The 19,547-nt window shown below is 48.6% G+C and overlaps 1 protein-coding gene across 1 annotated transcript in view; it reads right to left on the bottom strand.

Moving 5' to 3' along the window:
• GRIK4 (glutamate receptor, ionotropic, kainate 4) overlaps window positions 1-19,547 on the bottom strand; it is a 369,007-nt gene that overhangs the window by 171,729 nt on the left and 177,731 nt on the right. Inside the window, exons 3-4 of the mRNA XM_011964977.1 lie at window positions 15,383-15,547; window positions 2,711-2,808 (exon numbers count right to left, since the gene is read on the bottom strand). Of these exons, the coding sequence (XP_011820367.1) occupies window positions 2,711-2,808; window positions 15,383-15,547 (263 nt within the window). The remainder of the gene's footprint in view (window positions 1-2,710; window positions 2,809-15,382; window positions 15,548-19,547) is intronic.

Below are 19,547 nucleotides of genomic sequence, written 5' to 3'. Positions count from 1 at the left end.
CCCTAGTACTGTGGAGCCCTTAGAGATACCATGAATCCACCAGATCCTAGAGATGGATGGGAAGGACTCAGGAAGGTCAAAACAAACGGGTTTTGGAGTCTACAGACTTGGGTTTGCATCCAGGTTCTGCTATGTGATTTTCAGGCAAACCACTTAACTTGTCTAAACGTCATTAAAATGGAGATAACCACAGGTGCTTCTTAGAGCTCTGGGAGGATAAAATGTGCACCTGTGTGTAGGGTGTATAATAGCTCAATATCTAACGAATAATAAGTGCTTGGGCAAGGCCCTTTCTCCTTCTTCCCCAAACACAGGAGCTCCCATAAAGCTCTTGGAGTTATGCGCACAGGGGGTAAGGGCTGAGGAAGGGGACCTGATGGGGAGCCCCCAGCACAGTCTCCTTGAAGCCCGCTGGGCTCTACTGGGTCCAGGCAGGGATGGCCCAGCCCAATCCTGGTCCTGTGGTTCCCTCTCTAGGACAAAGATCGATCTATACTCAATGTGCAACTGCAAATGTATCCCAGGAAGCCATCACGGAGGTGTGTGTGGGACAAGAAGAGGTGAGCAGAATGGAGAGAGAAGCAGCAAGGCAGAAGGCAGCCAGCCACAAGGGCTGCAGAGATGTCAGCAGCATTTAAAGGAATGGACTCCTGGGTGAGAACTCCATTGCTTTTCCCTGGAGCTGGGGAGAATCCGCGTAAGGCAGTTCAGCCTCATAAAACATTAAAATAAATGCATAATCTGAGCAGAGAGGAAAGGTTGCTCTAGAAGAAACATAACCAGACAAAGGCGAGTAAGCGTCTGGCCGCTCCCAGGGCAGTGCAGTGCAGTGCAGTCTGGCTGGCTGGTCTGGCACAGGGGCAGAGGAGTTGGCTGCAGATCAGGGGCTTGGCCTCTGGCCTGAAATGCCACACAGGGTTAAAGGATATATTGGCTGAGATCAAATAGCCACTGAATCCCAAGAGGAGGCCATATTGGAGCGGGGCTTGGGGGAGGATTGTGATGCACAGCAAAGACCGTGTCGGGGCGGGAGGAGGGAGACAGGAGGAAAGAAAAAGAGGATGCAGAAGAGAAAAGATGGGGAGCTGAAGTCTTGGCAGCCCCACTTGGTGAAGATCAGAGCCACTGCTAGAATAACGACCTGCCATAGATTTAAGCTGTTTCTCAGAGTGTGGCAAGAAAGATGTAAATTACACATGAGGTCTAACTTCCTGGGCCAAGGGCTGGGAGAGGCTGGGAGGGACCTAGCAGAACAGAGCTCCTTTGTGGCCTGGGCTGGCCTCAGAGTTGTCTTTGAGGATATGTGAAGGGGAGGAGGATGGGGAGTTGTCAGCCCCAGGCCACGTAAGAAGGTTCAGGGGCACGGTCTACAGAGAGAGGCCCAGCTACTGGAGGAGCAGGACCAATGCAGCCAGGATTAGGATTGCGGCACTTAAATGTGCACACTATTCTGAGAGTGGGCTCATAAAATCAGGAAGATAAATATTCTTCCGCCCAAAGCCTCAGGGACTCACTGAGCCCTGGATCGTAAGAGATAGTGGTGGTATCAGAGGGGTAGGCTCCTCCCAGCAGGTGTGGGGTGGGCAGAGCCCTGTCTGTTGCTCCTGCCCTGGCAGGGGTGGCTCACTGAGGAGGCACCCAGTCCCTCCTGCAGCAAGTGCTTCCCCTATTTCTAAGAACTGGGTCCTCCTGAGACTAGAGCTTCTGGAAGGCTGAGTCTCCAGGCCTCTAGGGCAGAAGCAAGACTGAGCCTTCCTCTCATGTCCCTGCCCCCGACCCCACCCAGGCCCTGACCTCATGCCTGATCGCCAAGCTCCATCTGCTCCCTAAGGACCTGGCGGGAAGGCCCTTGGGGCAGACAGGGGCTAAGGGGGCCACTTTCTCACTGTCTCCTGAGGATATATCTGAAGGGGAAGGATTGATGGATCCAGGAAAGACCAGGAAAGATGCCAGCACTAGACAGAATCTCTGAATTTCTGAGTTTGTCTTCTCTGGGGAAGAAGGAGGGGGAGAGCTAACAGAATAGGGAGGGGGGCAGTCATTCTGAAACTTGTCCCCTACCATTTTTTTCTCCCATGGAAACAGAACTAGAGTAAATGGACTCAACACTCTGAAACTGGAGAGCCTCCATTTCGAGTCACTCTGAGGAAGAATGTGCTGCCTGAAGAAGCAAACACTGGAATCGGTGAATGAGGAAGAAAGCAAGATAAAATCTCTTTTCTAGATAACTTATATGACGGAGGCTTTCAAGCTTTATTCTAGCAATAAAATGTAGCAAAGCCTTCCCCGAAGGCATCCTTCCCCGGAATCCCGGTATGTACACAGATGAACAGGAGCTGCTCACGTGGACACGAGAGTGGACGCTCAGAGGTCTGCCCGCTTGGCCTGCCATGCCCACCACCCTCTCCAGCCTCTCCCTCTACCCACCACCACCAAGAGGCCGCTGGGGGGCACCGCCATGGAACCCTAAGACACGGAGGAGCTCTGCTTCAAACTCCTGCTGTCAAACACCTCCTCCCAGACCCCTCCACGCAAACATCCCGGAGCAGGGCAAGCCCACTGCTTCTGTATTTGTATTTATGTTGTTGTTACTAATGACACCAACCCAGCCTTGACAGGCTCTTCCAGCCCTTAAGAATCAACCGTATCTTTGGACCCTGGGCACAGGCTCCAGTGCACGGATATTCCCCAGCCCTGCCTCACCACTCACCTCCTTCTCTCCACAGATGTTGCTGATGATGGAGCTGGAGGCTGGGCTGGATGATGGCCCGAGGACAGCGACCACCCCCTTGGGGAGGATCTGACACACTGCAGCCGGCGGCAGGGACAGGGAAAGAAGCAAGGCACTCATCAGGTCAGGCTTGGGCCACGGCCCAGTCCTCTCCTCTTCACCCGCTGCCCCCTCGCCTTCTACCCATCCGCTCCCCAGGCCCCTGCTCCAACCCTTCCAAACCCAGAGTCTCTCCTTCTCCCCCGGACGACTGGGCTCCAGGACAGTTTTATTGGAGTTTATGGACGGCATTAAATGAGGAAATGACCCAGGTTATGACAACATACGGCCACAGCCAACAGGGTGTATAAATTGTCTGGACTGTCACTGAAGGACAGAGGCTAATGGAGCAAACCTGCAGATTCCATCCCGCGGCCCGGCCTGGCCTGCAGGGGGGTAGGGGGAGCCCCAGCACAGCTGCTGCATTAGTCCCCCCAAATATAAAGAGAGTATAGGAGGAGGAAGGCAGGCAGGCGGAGGTACGAAGGAGGGCGAGGATGACACAGACAGGAAGAGAGCAGGTGCAGCTAAAGTCAAAGGGAGCAGAGGCAAGAAAAGAGGAAAGAAGATGGGAGGCAGGGAGAGAGCGAGAGGCAGAAAGGAGTCTCATCTGTCAATGCCCCCACCGTTCACTTCGTCCCACAGCCTGGCACATTCCCTCCCCCAGGCAGAGCAGGTCCCGTCCTGACAGACCAGCATGCCTGGGATCTGGCCTTTCCCTCCTGCACTGAACACTTGCTCACCTGTCTGGGATCAGCTCCAACACCACCTTCTCCTTAGACCTTCCTGGGCTTATTTATTTATGTATTTATTTATTGAGATGGAGTTACACTCTGTCACCCAGGCTGGAGTGCAGTGGTGCAATCTCGGCTCACTGCAACCTCCGCCTCCCAGGTTCAAGCGATTCTCCTGCCTCAGGAGTAACTGGGATTACAGGCACCCACCACCACGTCTGGCTAATTTTTGTATTTTTAGTAGCGACAGGATTTCACTGTGTTGGCCAGGCTGGTCTTGAACTCCTGACCTCGAGTGATCCACCTGCCTTGGCCTCTCAAAGTGCTGGGATTACAGGCATGAGCCACCACACCCAGCCACTGGGCTCCTTTAGATGGAATTAACACTGCCTTCGGCTCCCAAGGCCTGGGGTTCATGCCTCTAGTCTAAGACACTGTATCTATTTTGGTTTGTTGTTTAGAACTCTCCTCTCACTAGATTTCAAACCTCTTAAAAACAGGAACTGAGCCACATTTACTCCTAATCCCCACTTCTCACCTCCTCAGTGTCCGGCACAGTATCTTCTAGAAAGTAGGAAGCCCAGCTCAGATTTGCTGAGTGAATGTGTGAAGGAATGAGATGTGTAATCAGCAGAGGGGGAGAGAATCTAAGATTTTAAAATGCTAGAGACTGAGAAAAGGAGGACGGGAGAAAGAGGGAAACACAGGGAGAGAGGACAGGAGAGAATTCTCAGTGCACACACTAGGGTATCAGGGCCAAGGGGCTTCCCCTCAGAAAATGCAGTTGAGGTTCCCACTGCATCCTTGTCTGCAAAACTCAAGGCTTAACTCCGTATGTATTTTCTTCCTACTCGTATTAGGAGTCAGGCAGAGCAGTTTCCCTGGGCTAGCAATTGAGGTTAAGGGACTAGTACAAGGTTTCTTATTGAACTAGCTGCAAAAACCCACACCTGCCATGTGGATGCTTTCTCCTGGGTTAGGGTCCAACACAGCCAGGTGATCACCTGAGGCAGAGCACCAGGGTTCAAATCCCAGCATTGCAATTTACCATATGAACTATAGATCACGGAGTCTTCTCTTAGCTTAGGGCTTGGGCAGGCATCCCACAACATCCCAAAATCTCAGCTGACTGGAAGACTCATCAGTACTAAGTATCTGGCCGAGGGAGTGATGATCAGGCTTCATCTCTGAAGAGCCTCTTCAAAGTCCAAGCTATTTCCATGGGGGTTATCTCATGTGACCTCAGCCAACTTAACTCTTACAGCCCGCTAGGTGCTTTAAGTTCATCATCCCATCAGATCCCTACAACTGCCTTGTGGGAGTGGGGTCTTATCTCCTGATTTTACTGGTAAGGACACAGCACCCTACAGATGTGAAGTGCCTCCGCTCTGGTCACACACCTAATCAAGGCCAGAGCTGGCATCTGGATTCAAGTCTCCTGACCCGCATCCAGGGTTCATGTTCCTCTCTCATAGCCACTTACTTTGTCTCCACTGCCCCCTGCAGTCAGCCACTCCTACACCCAGCTCTTCTCAGCCTCTTACAGTGGAGGTCCCCCTGCCCACCTCATCTGCTGAATCCACTTTCTCCAAGGTCATCATGACCTGTTATCCCTTCTCATCCTGTTCTCTTTCTGTAGCACTTGTTGTTCTGATTGCATTGTTCTTTAGAATTTCCTAACACCATCCAATCTGGATTTTCCTCCAGTTCTCTAGTCAGTCTTTCTCTCAGTGCTGACTCCTCTTCCTTTTCCCACCCACCAAATTTGGGATTTACCCATGATTCACTCTTCCTGGGCCATTTTACCATTGCCTACGGCCTCTACCCTTGTCTCTGCCCAGATGACCCTGCACTCTCATCTATGTGCTGGGTCACAAAGTCAAGTTCCAACTACCTGCTGGATGTTGCCACAGGGCCTTCCCTCTGGCATCTTGCACTCAGTTCTGTAAGAGCTTGGAGTCTGATGCATGGCTGTCTGGGTTTGGGTCTCTGTCACTTACTAGCTGTGAGACCCTGAGCAAATTACCAAACCTCTGGGCCTGTTTTCTCACATACAAGATACTAACAGCATCTCTCTCAGAAGGTTGCTGTGAGAATTAAAGTGAATTCATACTTAACACTTAGAATGGTACCTGACACACTACATGACCCTTTTCTTATTATCCCCACCGTATCAGATTTGTTATATATTTTTCACAGTCTGATTGGATCTCCATACTTCTATGAGGAAAATTCATTTTTATCTCCACTTTACAGCTGGGGAAACTGAGGCCTGCAAAGTTTAAGTAACTTGTTTAAGATCACACAGGTAATATAAGGTCGGACTGGGCTTGAACTTGGAGATCGACCTAGCACCAAAGCCAGTGCTCTTATCCACTCTACTTTACTCCTCTTAGCTCCTCAAGCTCAAAGCCACAGTTATCCTGGCCTCTTTCTTGCCTTCCCTCACTAAAGCTGTCTACTTGCTTTACCAGCCAGGGACCAGGTTCCGACCATCTGACCTGCTCACTCTCTGCCAGCCCTTCCTTCCTACGTCTATTGCGATGGTTCCAGGTCAACCCCACTTTATAACCTGCCCTTCTAAGGGGTCTCTCTGTCTCCAGGATTCTTCATTTCCAATCCATTCTTCAAATGGTGGGGCAAATTATGGTCCTAAAACATAGATGGGAGTGCTCCCCCAAGGCAGAGAACCTGTCTTATTTATGTCTGTGTCCTCCATACTTGGAACAAGACTGACTCAGAGTTATGTGGCCAATAAACAGTTGCTGAACCACACTGAGGCCCCCTCAACACCTTCCATGGAAAACGGGAAATAAACTAAATGTATAATCATAAGGGAACAGCTATATAACATGTGGGTGGTATGCCCAAATGGAATATTATTTAGGCATTTAAAATACTTATGAACAGTTTATAATAGTATTAAAAATATTTATGTAATAATACTAAGAGACAGAAGCAGGATATAAAATTATATGTATATCTATACGAAGGCTACAACTAAGCAAATACAGAGGATACTTATACATTGAGGAATGATTATGAGAAGATGTTATTAAAGACAACATTTACTGAGTGTTAATTATGGCCCATTCGAAGCACTCTTACAGAACTGACTTATTTAATTCCCAAAACGACCTGATGAAATAGGTACTATTACTGTCATTCTCATTCTACAAGTACAAAAACAAGACAGAGAAATTAAAGAGCAGAGTCGAGATTCAACAGCTCCACCCATTTCCCCAAAGACCAGCCCCTTCACCACTGCACCACACAGCCATCCCCAGCAAGTGGCAATTAACTGGGATGTTTGTAGATTGCCTTGGCCATTGGAACACTGAGTTATTTTCTTCCCTTTTTTCATTTCACTACTTTCTATAATGAGCACATATTCCTTTTTATAACATATTATAAAAAATACAATGCTATAATAAAAGCATTCTTCTGACGAGCAAGTAAAATTCTAGTGACTCTGGTCTCCTTAAGTCCTATCTTTGTAGCCTCTTCTCCCACCGTGCCGTCTCCCGCTGCATGCCAGCTCACTTAGAACATACTCTGTACATATTTTCCTGCCTGATCCTGTTCCCGAATGGTTATCTCTAGACCAGGGGTTCTTAACCTGTAGCCTGGGGTCTGTGAGTAGAAGTCAGGGGTCTGTGAACACTTGCAGGGGGAATTGCATCATTCTTTTCTCTAACCCCTAAGTGAAATGTAGCATTTCTTTCCATTTTGAACGTAGGCAATAAACCACAGTATGTTAACAGCACCTGTGACTTTGTTTCCCACAGAAATTACCAAAGTTTTCATATCACACTTCAGGGCTAAGGATATCTTGAAATACCAGTTATATTCATTATTACTTCAAAATTATGGTAGTAGTTAGACTCGATGCTGGGCTTGGCTATTTAATACATTAATGAAGAAGCACATATATTAGTACACCACTATTAAAATATAACTGCATTTCCATATAGCTGGTTTTCACAGTCATCCTATCCATTTTATTGGATTTCTGTTGTTTATTTTCTGTCCTTTTTTATTAATAAAAATGTTTTTATTCATTTAAAAACATTTATCTGAGAAAGGATTCATTAGCATCTCTAGACTACCATGGTCTAGGCCTTCTCTCGCCCTTCTGCCTAGCAAACTCCTACTCATACTTCAGCATCCAGCTCAGATCTTGCTCCTGGGCCAGAAGGCCTCTCTCCCTCCCTATATTGACAGCACACTGTGGCTCTGAGTCAGCTGCCTTTAGGAGACAGTGCAGCTTCCTTACTCTCTGAATTCCTGGCCAGCTTCTGTCCCAAGCACCCTGGTGACACTGGGTCCCAACAGAGGAAAGTTCCTCCTGAAAATAAATTCTCAGAGAAGGCCACAATTCCTTATTCCCAATTCCAAAGTCCAAAAGGCTCTGAAACTTGATGTTTTTCATCAAACTCAGTTGTTGGCAAAATCTGATCTCAACAGACAGATATAAAGCTATTTACAATGTGTGAGTATTTGAATGTAAGCATGCATGTGTTTGAGTATGGGATTACTGGAGATTCAACTTTATATATGGTACATGCACCACACAACCGTTCTTTTGTTTTTGTGTGTTTGTTTGTTTGTTTTTTTGAGACAGTGTCTCACTTTGTCACCCAGGCTGGAGTGCAGTGGAGCAATCACAGCTCACTGCAGCCTTGAACCTCTGGGCTCAAGCAATCCTCCTGCCTCAGCCTCCCGAGTAGCTGGGACTACAGGTGCATGCCACCATTCTTGGCTAATTTTTTATTTTTTGTAGAGATGGGGTCCCACTACATTGCCCAGGCTGGTCTTAAACTCCTGGCCTCAAGCAATCCTCCCACTTCAGCCTCCCAAAGTGATGGGATTTACAGGCATGAGCCACCATGCCCACCCCTCAACCTTCCCCATGTCTCAATCCGGATTCTACACACCTCAGGCCTCAAGGGTTTGTGGGCCTGTGCCTGCCATTCTGAGCTCCTCATACACATTTGTCAATGTGTCCATCTCCCTCAGTGGATCATAAACGGCCTTGAGAACTAGCGTCGTGTCTATTCAGCCCTGGCAAAAAGAAATTGTTCAATAGATGTTTGCTCAACTGAACTGAAATGATCCCAAATGAGTCCAGTGGAACTGAATTATGGTCTTACCAGCGGCTACGGCCCAGGGATTTCCTGGGATCTGGGAATTGGTCTTTTGTTCCCTATGAAGGGTGCCCTGCTCAGTAGAAATGGAAATCATTTATGAAGGGCCTCAGCTCTGGAACCCCTGTACGCTGATTCTGCAAGCTTCGGCCGTGTGAGCAGTTTGCAGGAGGCACAGGAAGGGAAGGAGATGCATTTACCTCTTCCTCTCAGGCAGCGGAGGAGTTGGAAGGCTCAGCTGCTGGAATAAAAGGCCACGATGGAAATCCGGCCACTGCACTCCAGCCTGGGCGACAGAGCGAGACTCCGTCTCAAAAAAAAAAAAAAAAAAAAAGGCCACGATGGGGTATGGTGGCCCCATGGAGGGACGACTTCTTCTCAAAATGCTAGCACTGGCATGGATTGGAGACTCCTTAGAAGCCCAGGCTGGACGGGGATGGTGGCGTGAGGGGTGTAGTGGAACCTCCTCCTTTCCTGTGTCTTCACAGGGTCCCTCCTCTGGACAGAGAGCAGTTCAGGGAGGGGAGGGTGCGGCTGTGTCGCAGATGGTTCAGAGGGGTTAATGGTAAGTGCCACTGACTGTAGCCCCCCTCCAGGGAAGGAGCAGCTTCCTGGATGGACCCAGGGGCCAGATCCTCCTGCCTGACAGTAAGCAGCTGCTCAGTGCTCTCTGGCCCCAGGTGGTAAACAACCCTGGCCCCGCAGGGCCCACAGAGCTGTGCACTGGAGAGAGGCTGGGAGTCCTTCATGTGGAAGCACTTCCCAGTGCTGCAGCCTGAGTGGAGCAGACGGGACAGTCTCCCTCTGAGCCTGTTCATACTGCACAGAGTACATGTAAAGCCCTGGCATCCCAGGGCAAGGCAAACAATTGCCTCTATCACTTCCGAAGAACCATCTCCTCTCTTGTGCTAAAGCTGTCAGGAACGCATTCCATTCTGAACTCTCTGGGAGTAGAGAGCGGACTAAATGGATTGGCCTTGCTGGCCCTGGAGCCGAGGAAGAAATGTGTGAGGGAGGGAGTGCCACACCCCATGACGGGCCCCCTGGTGTCCAAGCCATCACTTCTTCTCACCAACAGCGTATCACGCAAAGCCTTCACCTGGTCCCAAGACACCGTGTAGGCAGCAATACCGTTTACTGGGGCTTTCCAAGTGCCAGGCACACATGCCACCTGAATTCCTACAGCAACCCTGAGAGGGAGGAGTCACTATACTAATTCCACTACTACTAGGTAACATTTATGGAGAGTCCACACTATGCCAGGCACTGCTCTAAGTCTTCTAAGCACCATCTCATTTAATCTTCACAACAACCTCATGAAGTGAGAACTCTTCTTATTCCCACTTTACAGAAGAGGACTGTTGGGCATAGGAGAAAAGCTCAGGATGCTGGTAGAGCCAGGATTAGAATCCTGGTGCATCCAACTCCAGAACTTCCTCTACACTGAAGCCAGGCTCTCTCCTCTGCCCCCACGTACACTCTGTTTCAGCCATACTGTCTGTCACTGCATCCCAATGTATCCTTTTTTTCTGCCTTAAGCCTTTGCTCATGCTATTATGCCATCTACCTAATGCCTTCTTCTCTCTCTTCATCGATCAACATTCTAAGATCTGGCCAGGGGCCTCATCTGACCCCATAGCCTGCTCTGCCTACCTCCTAGTTCTGACCTCCTGCTCCCCTGTCTGAGCCACTCATTGGCACGTTCTCTGGAGAGCCACCTAAGACGGTGTCATTTTGCAGATGTGTGCATCTGAACTTCTTCCTGGAGAAGATCTTGAACCTCAGTTTCCCCATCTGTAAAATGAAGGGGTTGGACCAGATGATTTCTAAGTACAGCTATTCAATGCATGACTGAGCCCACATCATGCCCATGATGTGGGTAGCTCCGAGAAGGGGAGTAAGGAATGTATGCTGAATGACTCATCACTATTTGCATGCCTTTCTCTTCTGGCTTCTTACTTTTTTTCCCTTAAGCCAACTTCAACTGATTCTGTTGAACTGAAGGAGGGATGCTAGCCCTTACTTCTTAGAGGCAGCTCTGAATCACCAGAGGTCATGCTCGTGGAGCCTGAGAGAAGTTCAGAAGCCTGTGCAGGAGGTGCAGCCACGGGGAGCCGGAACACTATGCACCGTGTTCCCTCTGAGCGCTGGAGCCACGAGAGGCCCGGATAACCAGGGCGCCTCTAGTTTCAAGGGGAAACTGTGGACAGCTGATAGCATGCTTGGCCTCACAGAGACAAACTGAGGCACAGGTGAGGGGTTGACAGGGAAGCCCCTGCTTCTGGGTCTGCAGGAAATTAAACCTCAAACTGGTTCCAGCAGCAGCAGGGACGGAGCCTCGGGTTGTTTGAATGGTAAAGGGTGGTGCTTAAATACATGAGCTGTAGGAGAAACGCTGATCTGTAGGAACGGAGGAAGGCGACGCTTGTGGTAGCTCCCTGCAGAAGAAAGGCTGAGGCTCAGATAAGACACGGGCGGAAAAAAAGGAAGGGCCAGGTGGGACAGGAGCTGACCTAATAGGTCTTGTCCATCCCTGTTATTTTAGATCTGTGGGCTGTGTAGAAGGAGTTAGAAAGTCAAACATGAAGAGCCTGGGGCTATAATGGTGGAAGGGCAGAGGTGGGGGATGTCAGATGCAGGCTGGAGAAAGCTTTACAAGTGACCCTCACTTTAAATAAACCCATTATATGAAAATCTGTCTATTTGAACCCAAGAGAACAGGGGGTGATTTCCTCCTCATATCTTTCCAGTTTCCAGGCTGGCTATTAATTAATGCCCCGTGTGATACTTTCCATCTCGGAGCCTCGCTTTCAACCATCAGACGAGGGGGCTGACCTCTGGCTTCCAGCATCGTTAGCTTCTATACACTTCATAATCTTTGATTCTTGAAATAACCATTGCTTCCCTCAACTGACTCTCCCACCCTGAATAGGATTCATTAAGTGTGATGTGGACGGAGCTTTCTGAAATCCCCATTACTCAAAGTAAGGCACAACTGTGCCCTGTTGGAGTGCTACAGCCCCAACTTCAATCAGAGCCTCTGCTTTCCACAGTCAAAGACATCATCACTAGGGTCTCTTTCATCCCCCTGAAGCAGAGTTCCTGGCCACAGGGTGACAGGTGTAGGGTTAGGGCAATTGTCCAGGGCCCCAGAGCCACTTGCATTTTTTAAAATTAACAATGCGAATTAGCCCTGGGCCACTAGCCCAGGGCAAACCACGGCCTTTGGCATTGGGCAGCAGCTGGCTTGAGGAGGCTCAGCACAACTTTCAAAGGTTCAGAGCTATCAGATGCATCAAACCCAGAAAACTAGAAAGGGAAGGGGAATATCCAATGACGATGGATGCTGACATTAGGCAGGCCACTCGAGAACAGCCCTGGAGACAGTGCTGCCACATAAGTAGGGCTGAACTTTGAAACAGAAGAGAGAGGGGGAGGCTGGCAATAAGTTGGGAGGAAGCCTGTTCAAATGTGGGGTGAGAGAATAAAGCCAACAACAAAAGCCACAGCTGCCACTTCCTGAAAGCCTGCTATGTGCGGTGCCGAGCATTTCACCTACACTGTTGCGGGGAGTGCTCCCCGTGACCCTATGAGGCAATGCTACCATCGCTCCCATTTATGAACGAGGAAACAGAGGCACAAAATGGTTTAACAGCCTGTCTACGTCACACAGCTAATACATGGCAGACCCAGGATTTAATGCTTGTCAGTCTGGTTCTAAAATCCATGCTCTGAATTTGTATACCACACAGCCTCGCCAAAGTAAGGATCACAGTGCTGTGGGCTCTCCTCCACCCAGAGATCCTGTCTCCCTCCTCCCTTCCTTCCCCAAACACAATCGCTGCCCCACCCTGCAATAGCCAACAGGTGGTAGGTGCTTAAGCCGCAATCCACCTGCCCCCTTACTTTGGGAGGGAAAGAACTGGGCTGGAGCCTTTCAATGAACCTTACCTGGGTAGCGTTTAAAACCCACTGCGGAGGAGCACTCTGGCTTCAGGTGAAAAGGCTTTGGAGTGGGAAGTTCCAGAAGTTCCCTTTCCTAACAAATGCTAATCACACCTCAAACACACTGAGATGTAAAAACTGAACTGAGGACCACTTGCTAAGAAAATACCTGGTGCCTAAAAGAAGCCCATTAAAAAGATGCCCAAAGTTCTATAAGGTGGAATAAAGATATCCGTTTCCTTTATTTCCCTGATTGATCTGGCTCAATAGTTTAGATACATTGACTTTACTAAGTCAGGCTGCACGGGTCACTAAAGAGGAAATTTACATCTGCTAATGATGCCATCCATCATGGGCAAATCTTGGCTCCCTCATTTCTGCCAGAGAAACCCCAAAGAACCAAAGAAGAGAGGGGCTGGCTTTTCAAAGTATGGACTACTGAACTATTTAGAAATCTGGACCCTTGTCTGAGACCTGGCCCCCTGGACAAGGAAACATTGTGGACTGGACTGGGGGTTCACAAGGAGTTGTTGCTGGCATTTCTGATTTCATTTGCAAGATACTGGGAAATTTGAATCTCCCTTCCATTATACTGGAAATTAACCTCCATGACAACTAGGATTCTTGTCTGTTCCCTGCTGAATCCTCATGGCCTAGAATAAAATATAATAGGCACTCACTAAACACTTATTGACTGAATGAATAAATGAGCGACTATTCTGGCCCTTGTTCCTTCATGCCTTCTTGGGGAGGAATCTGTGTCTATAGATCCTGTTGGCCTCAATGGCCCTGTTCTATATGGTATGGCCCTCCCTCAGTCATAGGACCAGGAGGGACCAGGAGTAGACACTCTCTCCAAAGGTAGTTATTAGGCAGCCTGGCCAACACCTGCAACTTGTGAGACTGGCCCCACTGCAAGTCGAGCTGGTCCAATCAGAGCCAGACCTTGGGGACGCACACTAAGAGGCACTGGGGGAAGCTGCCACTGATGTGTGCCCTAAAGAGAGACTGAAAACCACCTGAGGGCAGGAGCACATCTATCTTATTTCCTGCTTTGTTCCCAATGCCTGATATCCTGAATTATGCCCGAGATAGAGTCAATGCTCAATAAAAGTTTCTGAATGAATGAACAGAGAGTACATCAGGTCTGGGTAGTCATTATGGACAAGTACATGATGAATAAACCAGGGAACCCAAACTAAGAGAGAGGGAAGAGCCTGGATCTAACAGCACAGGAGCATGAAGGAAGCTGTGAGAGGGAGAAAGGCTAGGGAGTCTCCAGAGCCACCGCCTGCCTCACTTCTTACGTTTTCTGGATCTCACAATACCCCACATGTGATGCTTGGGCCGGTGTGGATGTACTGATTTTCCTGCAACCCTAACAGCCCAGGCTGGAGCTTTGCTGGATCCTCAGATGGAAGAACAGATGTATTTGAGCAAGTTGTTCTTTTGTTTTGTTTACTTATTTTTGCCACCGAGGGTGGTCAAAGGTTGAAATAAGTTAGAAAGGGAGGAGATGGGGACTCTTCAAAGTTTTAGGGAATAGATACTATTATCTCTGATTTGAGGGGCTCTTCTCCTGCCCTCTGAACTGGAGCTGTTCCGTTTCTAGCTTAGCCACAAGCCACCAGCCCACTAACTTGGGCTTAGTCTTGTAAAGTTGTCAAGGTAATACGAACAGCAGGCCGGAGGATTGCAGGGAGGTGTCGTGGACTGTGCGCTGGGCACACAGGGTCCAGGACCAGCTTAGCCATTGACTAGCTCTGTGGTCTGGCAAATGATTCAATGGTTTCGAACCTCAGTTTCTTTTCTAAAGTGGAGGGGATAACACTTAACTCTGCACATAGTAGGGGCTCCATATATGTGACTTGAGTGACCTACTACGTACACCTGTAAAACACCGCAATTCACAGATTTTCCTATATTTAAAATAATTTAAATCTCACAATAGGCTGGGCACAGTGGCTCACGCCTGTCATCTCAGCACTTTGGGAGGCTGAGGTAGGGGGATCACTTGGGGGTCAGGAGTTCAAGACCAACCTGGCCAACATGGCGAAACCCCATCTCTCCTAAAAATACAAAAATTATCTGGGCATAGTGGCACACCCCTCTAATCCCAGCTACTAGGGAGGCTGAGGCACGAAAATCACTTGAACACGGGAGGCAGCTGCAGTGAGCTGAGATCACACCACTGCACTCCAGCCTGGGCAACAGAGCAAGACTCTGTCTCAAAAAAAACACAAACCTCACAACAACCTACAAGACTTGCAAAATAGAGCCTAGTATTAAGATGAAGAAACTGAGGTTTGGATAGGATAGGATAAGTGACTTAGTGACTTATCTGAGGTTACCCAGAGAGTGAGTGGTCAAATTCCATCCCAAGTCCCAGTTTCTCCCACAACACCGCCCTTAGCATAAGAAAGCAAAGTAAGCAGTCAGATGTGTAGTGGCTAAGATACCCTCAGGCTGGCCATCTCTCTTATCGCACACGACATTTCACTCAGGGACATGTGGACAAAATGTCCAGAAGATGAATCAATCAATGAATGAATGAATGAATGGGTATCCTGTCTTAATTCTACTCTACCCGTGATTCGCAACAAAACCTGGGAATCTCATCCAGGCTGAGAGCTTCACAGGACCTCCTGGTTCAAGTTCCTCTCCTTCCGCTGGAAATATCGATATCAGGTATCTCAGAGGCCTGGTGACTGATGGGTGCGGCTCACACCACCGCTCATCCATCCCCTGCCAGCAAGGGAAGAGGCAGCCCTGCCCAGTCTACGTACTGGTTTCTGCAGTCTCGTACTCGCTGTCTCTGAGAAGCTCAAAGATGTCCACTTCGACCTTGGCCTTGCCCAGCCTCTCAGGAGCGCGGTTGATGCGGTTCTTGGCCAGGGTGATGGAGAGCCGCTCCCCTCTGCTGCACTCCATGGGGTCGTCCAAGATAGCAGCTGTGGGCAGGCAACCACATGGAGACAATTGGTACTCCACCGTTACTGTCACCCTCCTCCTTCTCCAGCCTCCCCCTGCTGCCACCTTCCTCTTCCAGGCAGCGCCCCAAGTCTCTCTCCATCCTGCCATGCTCAGAACCGTCCCCCAGAGCAAATTCTGTCCAAGCTGAAGGGTCTCGGTTTGCAGCCAGGTATACAGCAGTGAATTCTAACGTGGATGCATGCCTCAGGAACCCTGTAATACCAGAGCAGGCCACTAGGGGTCCTGTCTGCACGAGGTCCCCAGGTCCAGGCATCCTGATACTTGGATACCTGTTTCCATGCACACAGGTAAGCAGGCATTGTACAAAGCGAGGCAGGTAGTGGCTGTCCTTTGAAATGGTATTCGGAACATATGAGAAACTCTCCCTGAGGTGAGAGAGGGTTAAAGGATGCCAGGTCTGTGAGGGAGGGCTGTGGTCTCAAGGAGCAGCTGCCAGACACTGCTGAATGCTGGCTCCCCAGGCTCTGACACCGATGGGCCATGCTGCCAACGTGAGCTACTTAGTTTCTCTGAACCTCTTTCCTCACTGAACATTAGAAAGAGTAGGACAACCTCACAGGGTTGGTGTGAGGATTCACTAAGATAATGTATGGAAGTGGCACAGCACACAGATTTAATCAGTGTGACTTACTCAGTGTGGATACCAACAGTTGCCCAACTTCTGGGAGCAGTGTTAAGGATAAGTGTTATGGTATCACAGACAACTGGCGTCCAATCCCAGCTCCAGCCCTCCACAGCTCTGGGACCTCAGTTGCCTCACTTTTAAGGAAGTGGAGAGAGCCTTGGGCTATTGTGAAGATTACAGGATATGGCATGGGCTCAACACAGTATCTTGCATGCAGTAGGCACTCAATAAATCTAGCTACAGAGATTCTTAATTCTCTTGATGGAGATGTTACAAAAATGAAGATCACACAAAAACTTGTACACAAATATAAGCAGCATTATTCATAATTGCCAAAAAGAAACCCAAATGTCCATAAATTGATGGATAAATAAAATGTGGTTTACCCATACAATGGAGTATTATTCAACGATAAAAAATAGCAGGTACTGATATATGCTACAATATGAATGAACCTTAAAAACACTATGCTAAGTGTGGCTGGACACAGTGGCTCATGCCTGTAATCCCAACACTTTGGAAGGCTGAGGTGGGCAGATCACTTGAGGTCAGGAGTTCGAGACCAGCCTGGCCAATATGGTGAAACTCTGTCTCTACTAAAAATACAAAAATTAGCCGGGTGTGGTGGCACGATGTCTGTAATCCCAGCTACTCGGGAGGCTGAGGTAGGAGAATCACTTGAATCCAGGAAGTGGAGGTTGCAGTGAGCTGAGATAGTGTCACCTCACTCCGGCCTGGGTGACAGAGCGAGACTCCATCTCAAAAAACAAACAAACCATTCGGCTAAGTAAAAAAAGCCACACGCACACACAAAATACATATTGGACAGTTCCATGAATATGAAATGTCCAGAAGAGCTGAATCCACAGAGGCAGAGAGATTTGTGGTTGCCTAGGGTTAGGAGAAATGGGGAGCGTCTGCTAATGCATGTGGTGTTCTTTTTGGGGGTGATGAAATGTTCCTAAAATTGTGATAATGGTTGCACTACTCTGTGAATATATGAAAAAACCACTGAATTACACACTTCAAGGAATTATGTGGTACGCAAGTTATATCTCAATAAAGCCATTATATTAATAGAAATAACAGAAATATCCACCTTATCTTTCAGAGGCTGAGAACTCAGAAAAGCAACCCAGGGAATCGAGCCAAATAAATTTCACTGACACGTGGCCCTTGAATGTCTGGTGGACACAGAGATCCAGGTTCTATGATGTCCTTTCTGTGCATTGCTCCATACTCACTATAATCCATCCCACAAACCCAACATCAGGACACAGAATATTGCAAAACATTTTTTCCTCGATTTGTGGATTTATTTACATGCATAACTTCATTGAATAATAAAAGTTAAATGTCATTGACTCATGTTGGCCATGCATGGGGCTACAGAGGTACACCCAAGTCCGAGGCAATCAAGTGGACTTCTGGGAATTAACTAGCAAAGTCCACGCACACCTGTGTAGAAGTGACCACAGCACCATAAATGTGACTGAAGAGCCTGGGAACATTTAAATCACCCCCACACCCCCACCTCAGGGACGCACGACCAGACTGAGGTGGCTACTGAGAGAGTAGAAACCGAGACAGTCACACCGTGGCATAAAAGAATGACAACCTTGGAACTAGAAAGGAAGCAGGGCAGCCTAGAGGAATGCTTCTCAAATGGTGCTCCTTGGCAGGCCCCTGAGTTCCTCCAAGAAGTGGAGGGGAGGCTGCCTGGGATCTCCAGCCCCATACCAGCTCCAACCATCACAATTCCACCTGCATCCGTTTTAGGGGGTGGGGTTCCACATAAGAGTTGATGTGGGAAAAAAATGTTTTGCTATTAAAAATACATAGGGGCTCACACCTGTAATCCCAGCACTTTGGGAGACTGAGGCAGACGAATAAGGTTGGGAGTTCGAGACCAGCCTGACCAACATGGAGGAAACCCCGTCTCTACTAAAAATGCGAAAAAAAAAAAAAAAAAAGAAAACAAAGGCAGGCATGGTAGCGGGCGTCTGTAATCCCAGCTACTCGGGAGGCTGAGGCAGGAGACTCTCTTGAACCCGGGAGCTGGAGGTTGCAGTAAGCCGAGATTGTGCCACTGCACTCCAGCCTAGGCAGCAAGAGCAAAACTCTGCCTCAAAACATATACATATATAAAATAGGAAAAAATCAGCCAAGCTGTAGAACAAGGAAAAGAGACATCTAAAGTGTCAGGAACTGGCAGTGCCATCCAGCATGAGTTGGACAGACACTGGATCCATGACACACGAGCTTTACATTAAGCTACAATGTCAGCATAACCACTTAGTGGACACTATCTCACTTAATCTCTGTAACAATTCCGTGAGGCGGATGTTTTATCTTCACTTGGACACGAGGAGTTGGAGGTCAGAGAGGTCATGATCTGCCCGTTCTCACAGGTTTGAAGCATGACAGAGGAGGGAGATGAGCCCAGGTCAGTCTGACTGCAGACCCTGCACCCTGGCCACAGCTTGTCTTCTTTCTTATAAAAAAAAAACTCAAGGATTTGCTGCTAAACAAGGGGTGCGCTGGGGAGCGTGCATGAGCCTTCTAGGGACTGTAAAGGAAGCCTCCTTTTACAGACTGTAAAGGAACCCCTAAAACACCAATAGCAACAGGCTTGCCCCTGGACCTCTGAAAACTCTCTCAGGGAACTTGCCCTCCTCCCTTCTCCCTGTCCTCCCTCCACCCCAGTGACACGGTGTTTAGACTGTGGAGGCAGCTCTCCTTCCCTTTGGGCCAAATGAGCTCACTGTTACAACGTTTCCATCTACAACCTACTAACTATTTAACAATCACTTGTAATAAGATAAATAAAGTAGTAAAATAATCTCTCGGAAAATGAGCATGTCCGCTGCGGGTCTGGGAACTGGGAATGTTTTGATGTAGTTGTTCATGTTTCAGAGTCACGCTGGGCCTGCCTCTGCCTCATCAGTGTACAAAGGCCACAATTACACCTGCACCACAGGAGGCAGCACACACCAAAGGGTCTGCGCTGGAGCCTAGCAGTTCCATCTATTCCCACTTCGTTTTGGCAAAGTAAACATTCAAGAGTGTGCTATGGACTTCCGCAGGTCCCCCCAAATTCATATATTGAAGTTCTAACCCCTAATATTACTGCCTTAAAAAATAGGGTCTGTAGGACAAAACTAAGGTTAAATAAGGTCATCAGGATGGGACCTTGATCTGATAGGATCAGTGTCGTTATAAGAACAGACACCAGTGCCTCATGCCTGTACCAGAACTTTGGGAGGCCGAGGCAGGCGGATCACTTGATGTCAGGAGTTCAACACCAGCCTGGCCAACATGGTGAAATCCCG

This window comes from Mandrillus leucophaeus, unplaced genomic scaffold, assembly GCF_000951045.1.
Source record: "Mandrillus leucophaeus isolate KB7577 unplaced genomic scaffold, Mleu.le_1.0 Scaffold71, whole genome shotgun sequence".
Classification (NCBI taxonomy): Eukaryota; Metazoa; Chordata; class Mammalia; order Primates; family Cercopithecidae; genus Mandrillus; species Mandrillus leucophaeus.
The sequence above is the reverse complement of the archived record's forward strand: the minus strand, read 5'-3'. Positions and strand labels throughout refer to the sequence as shown.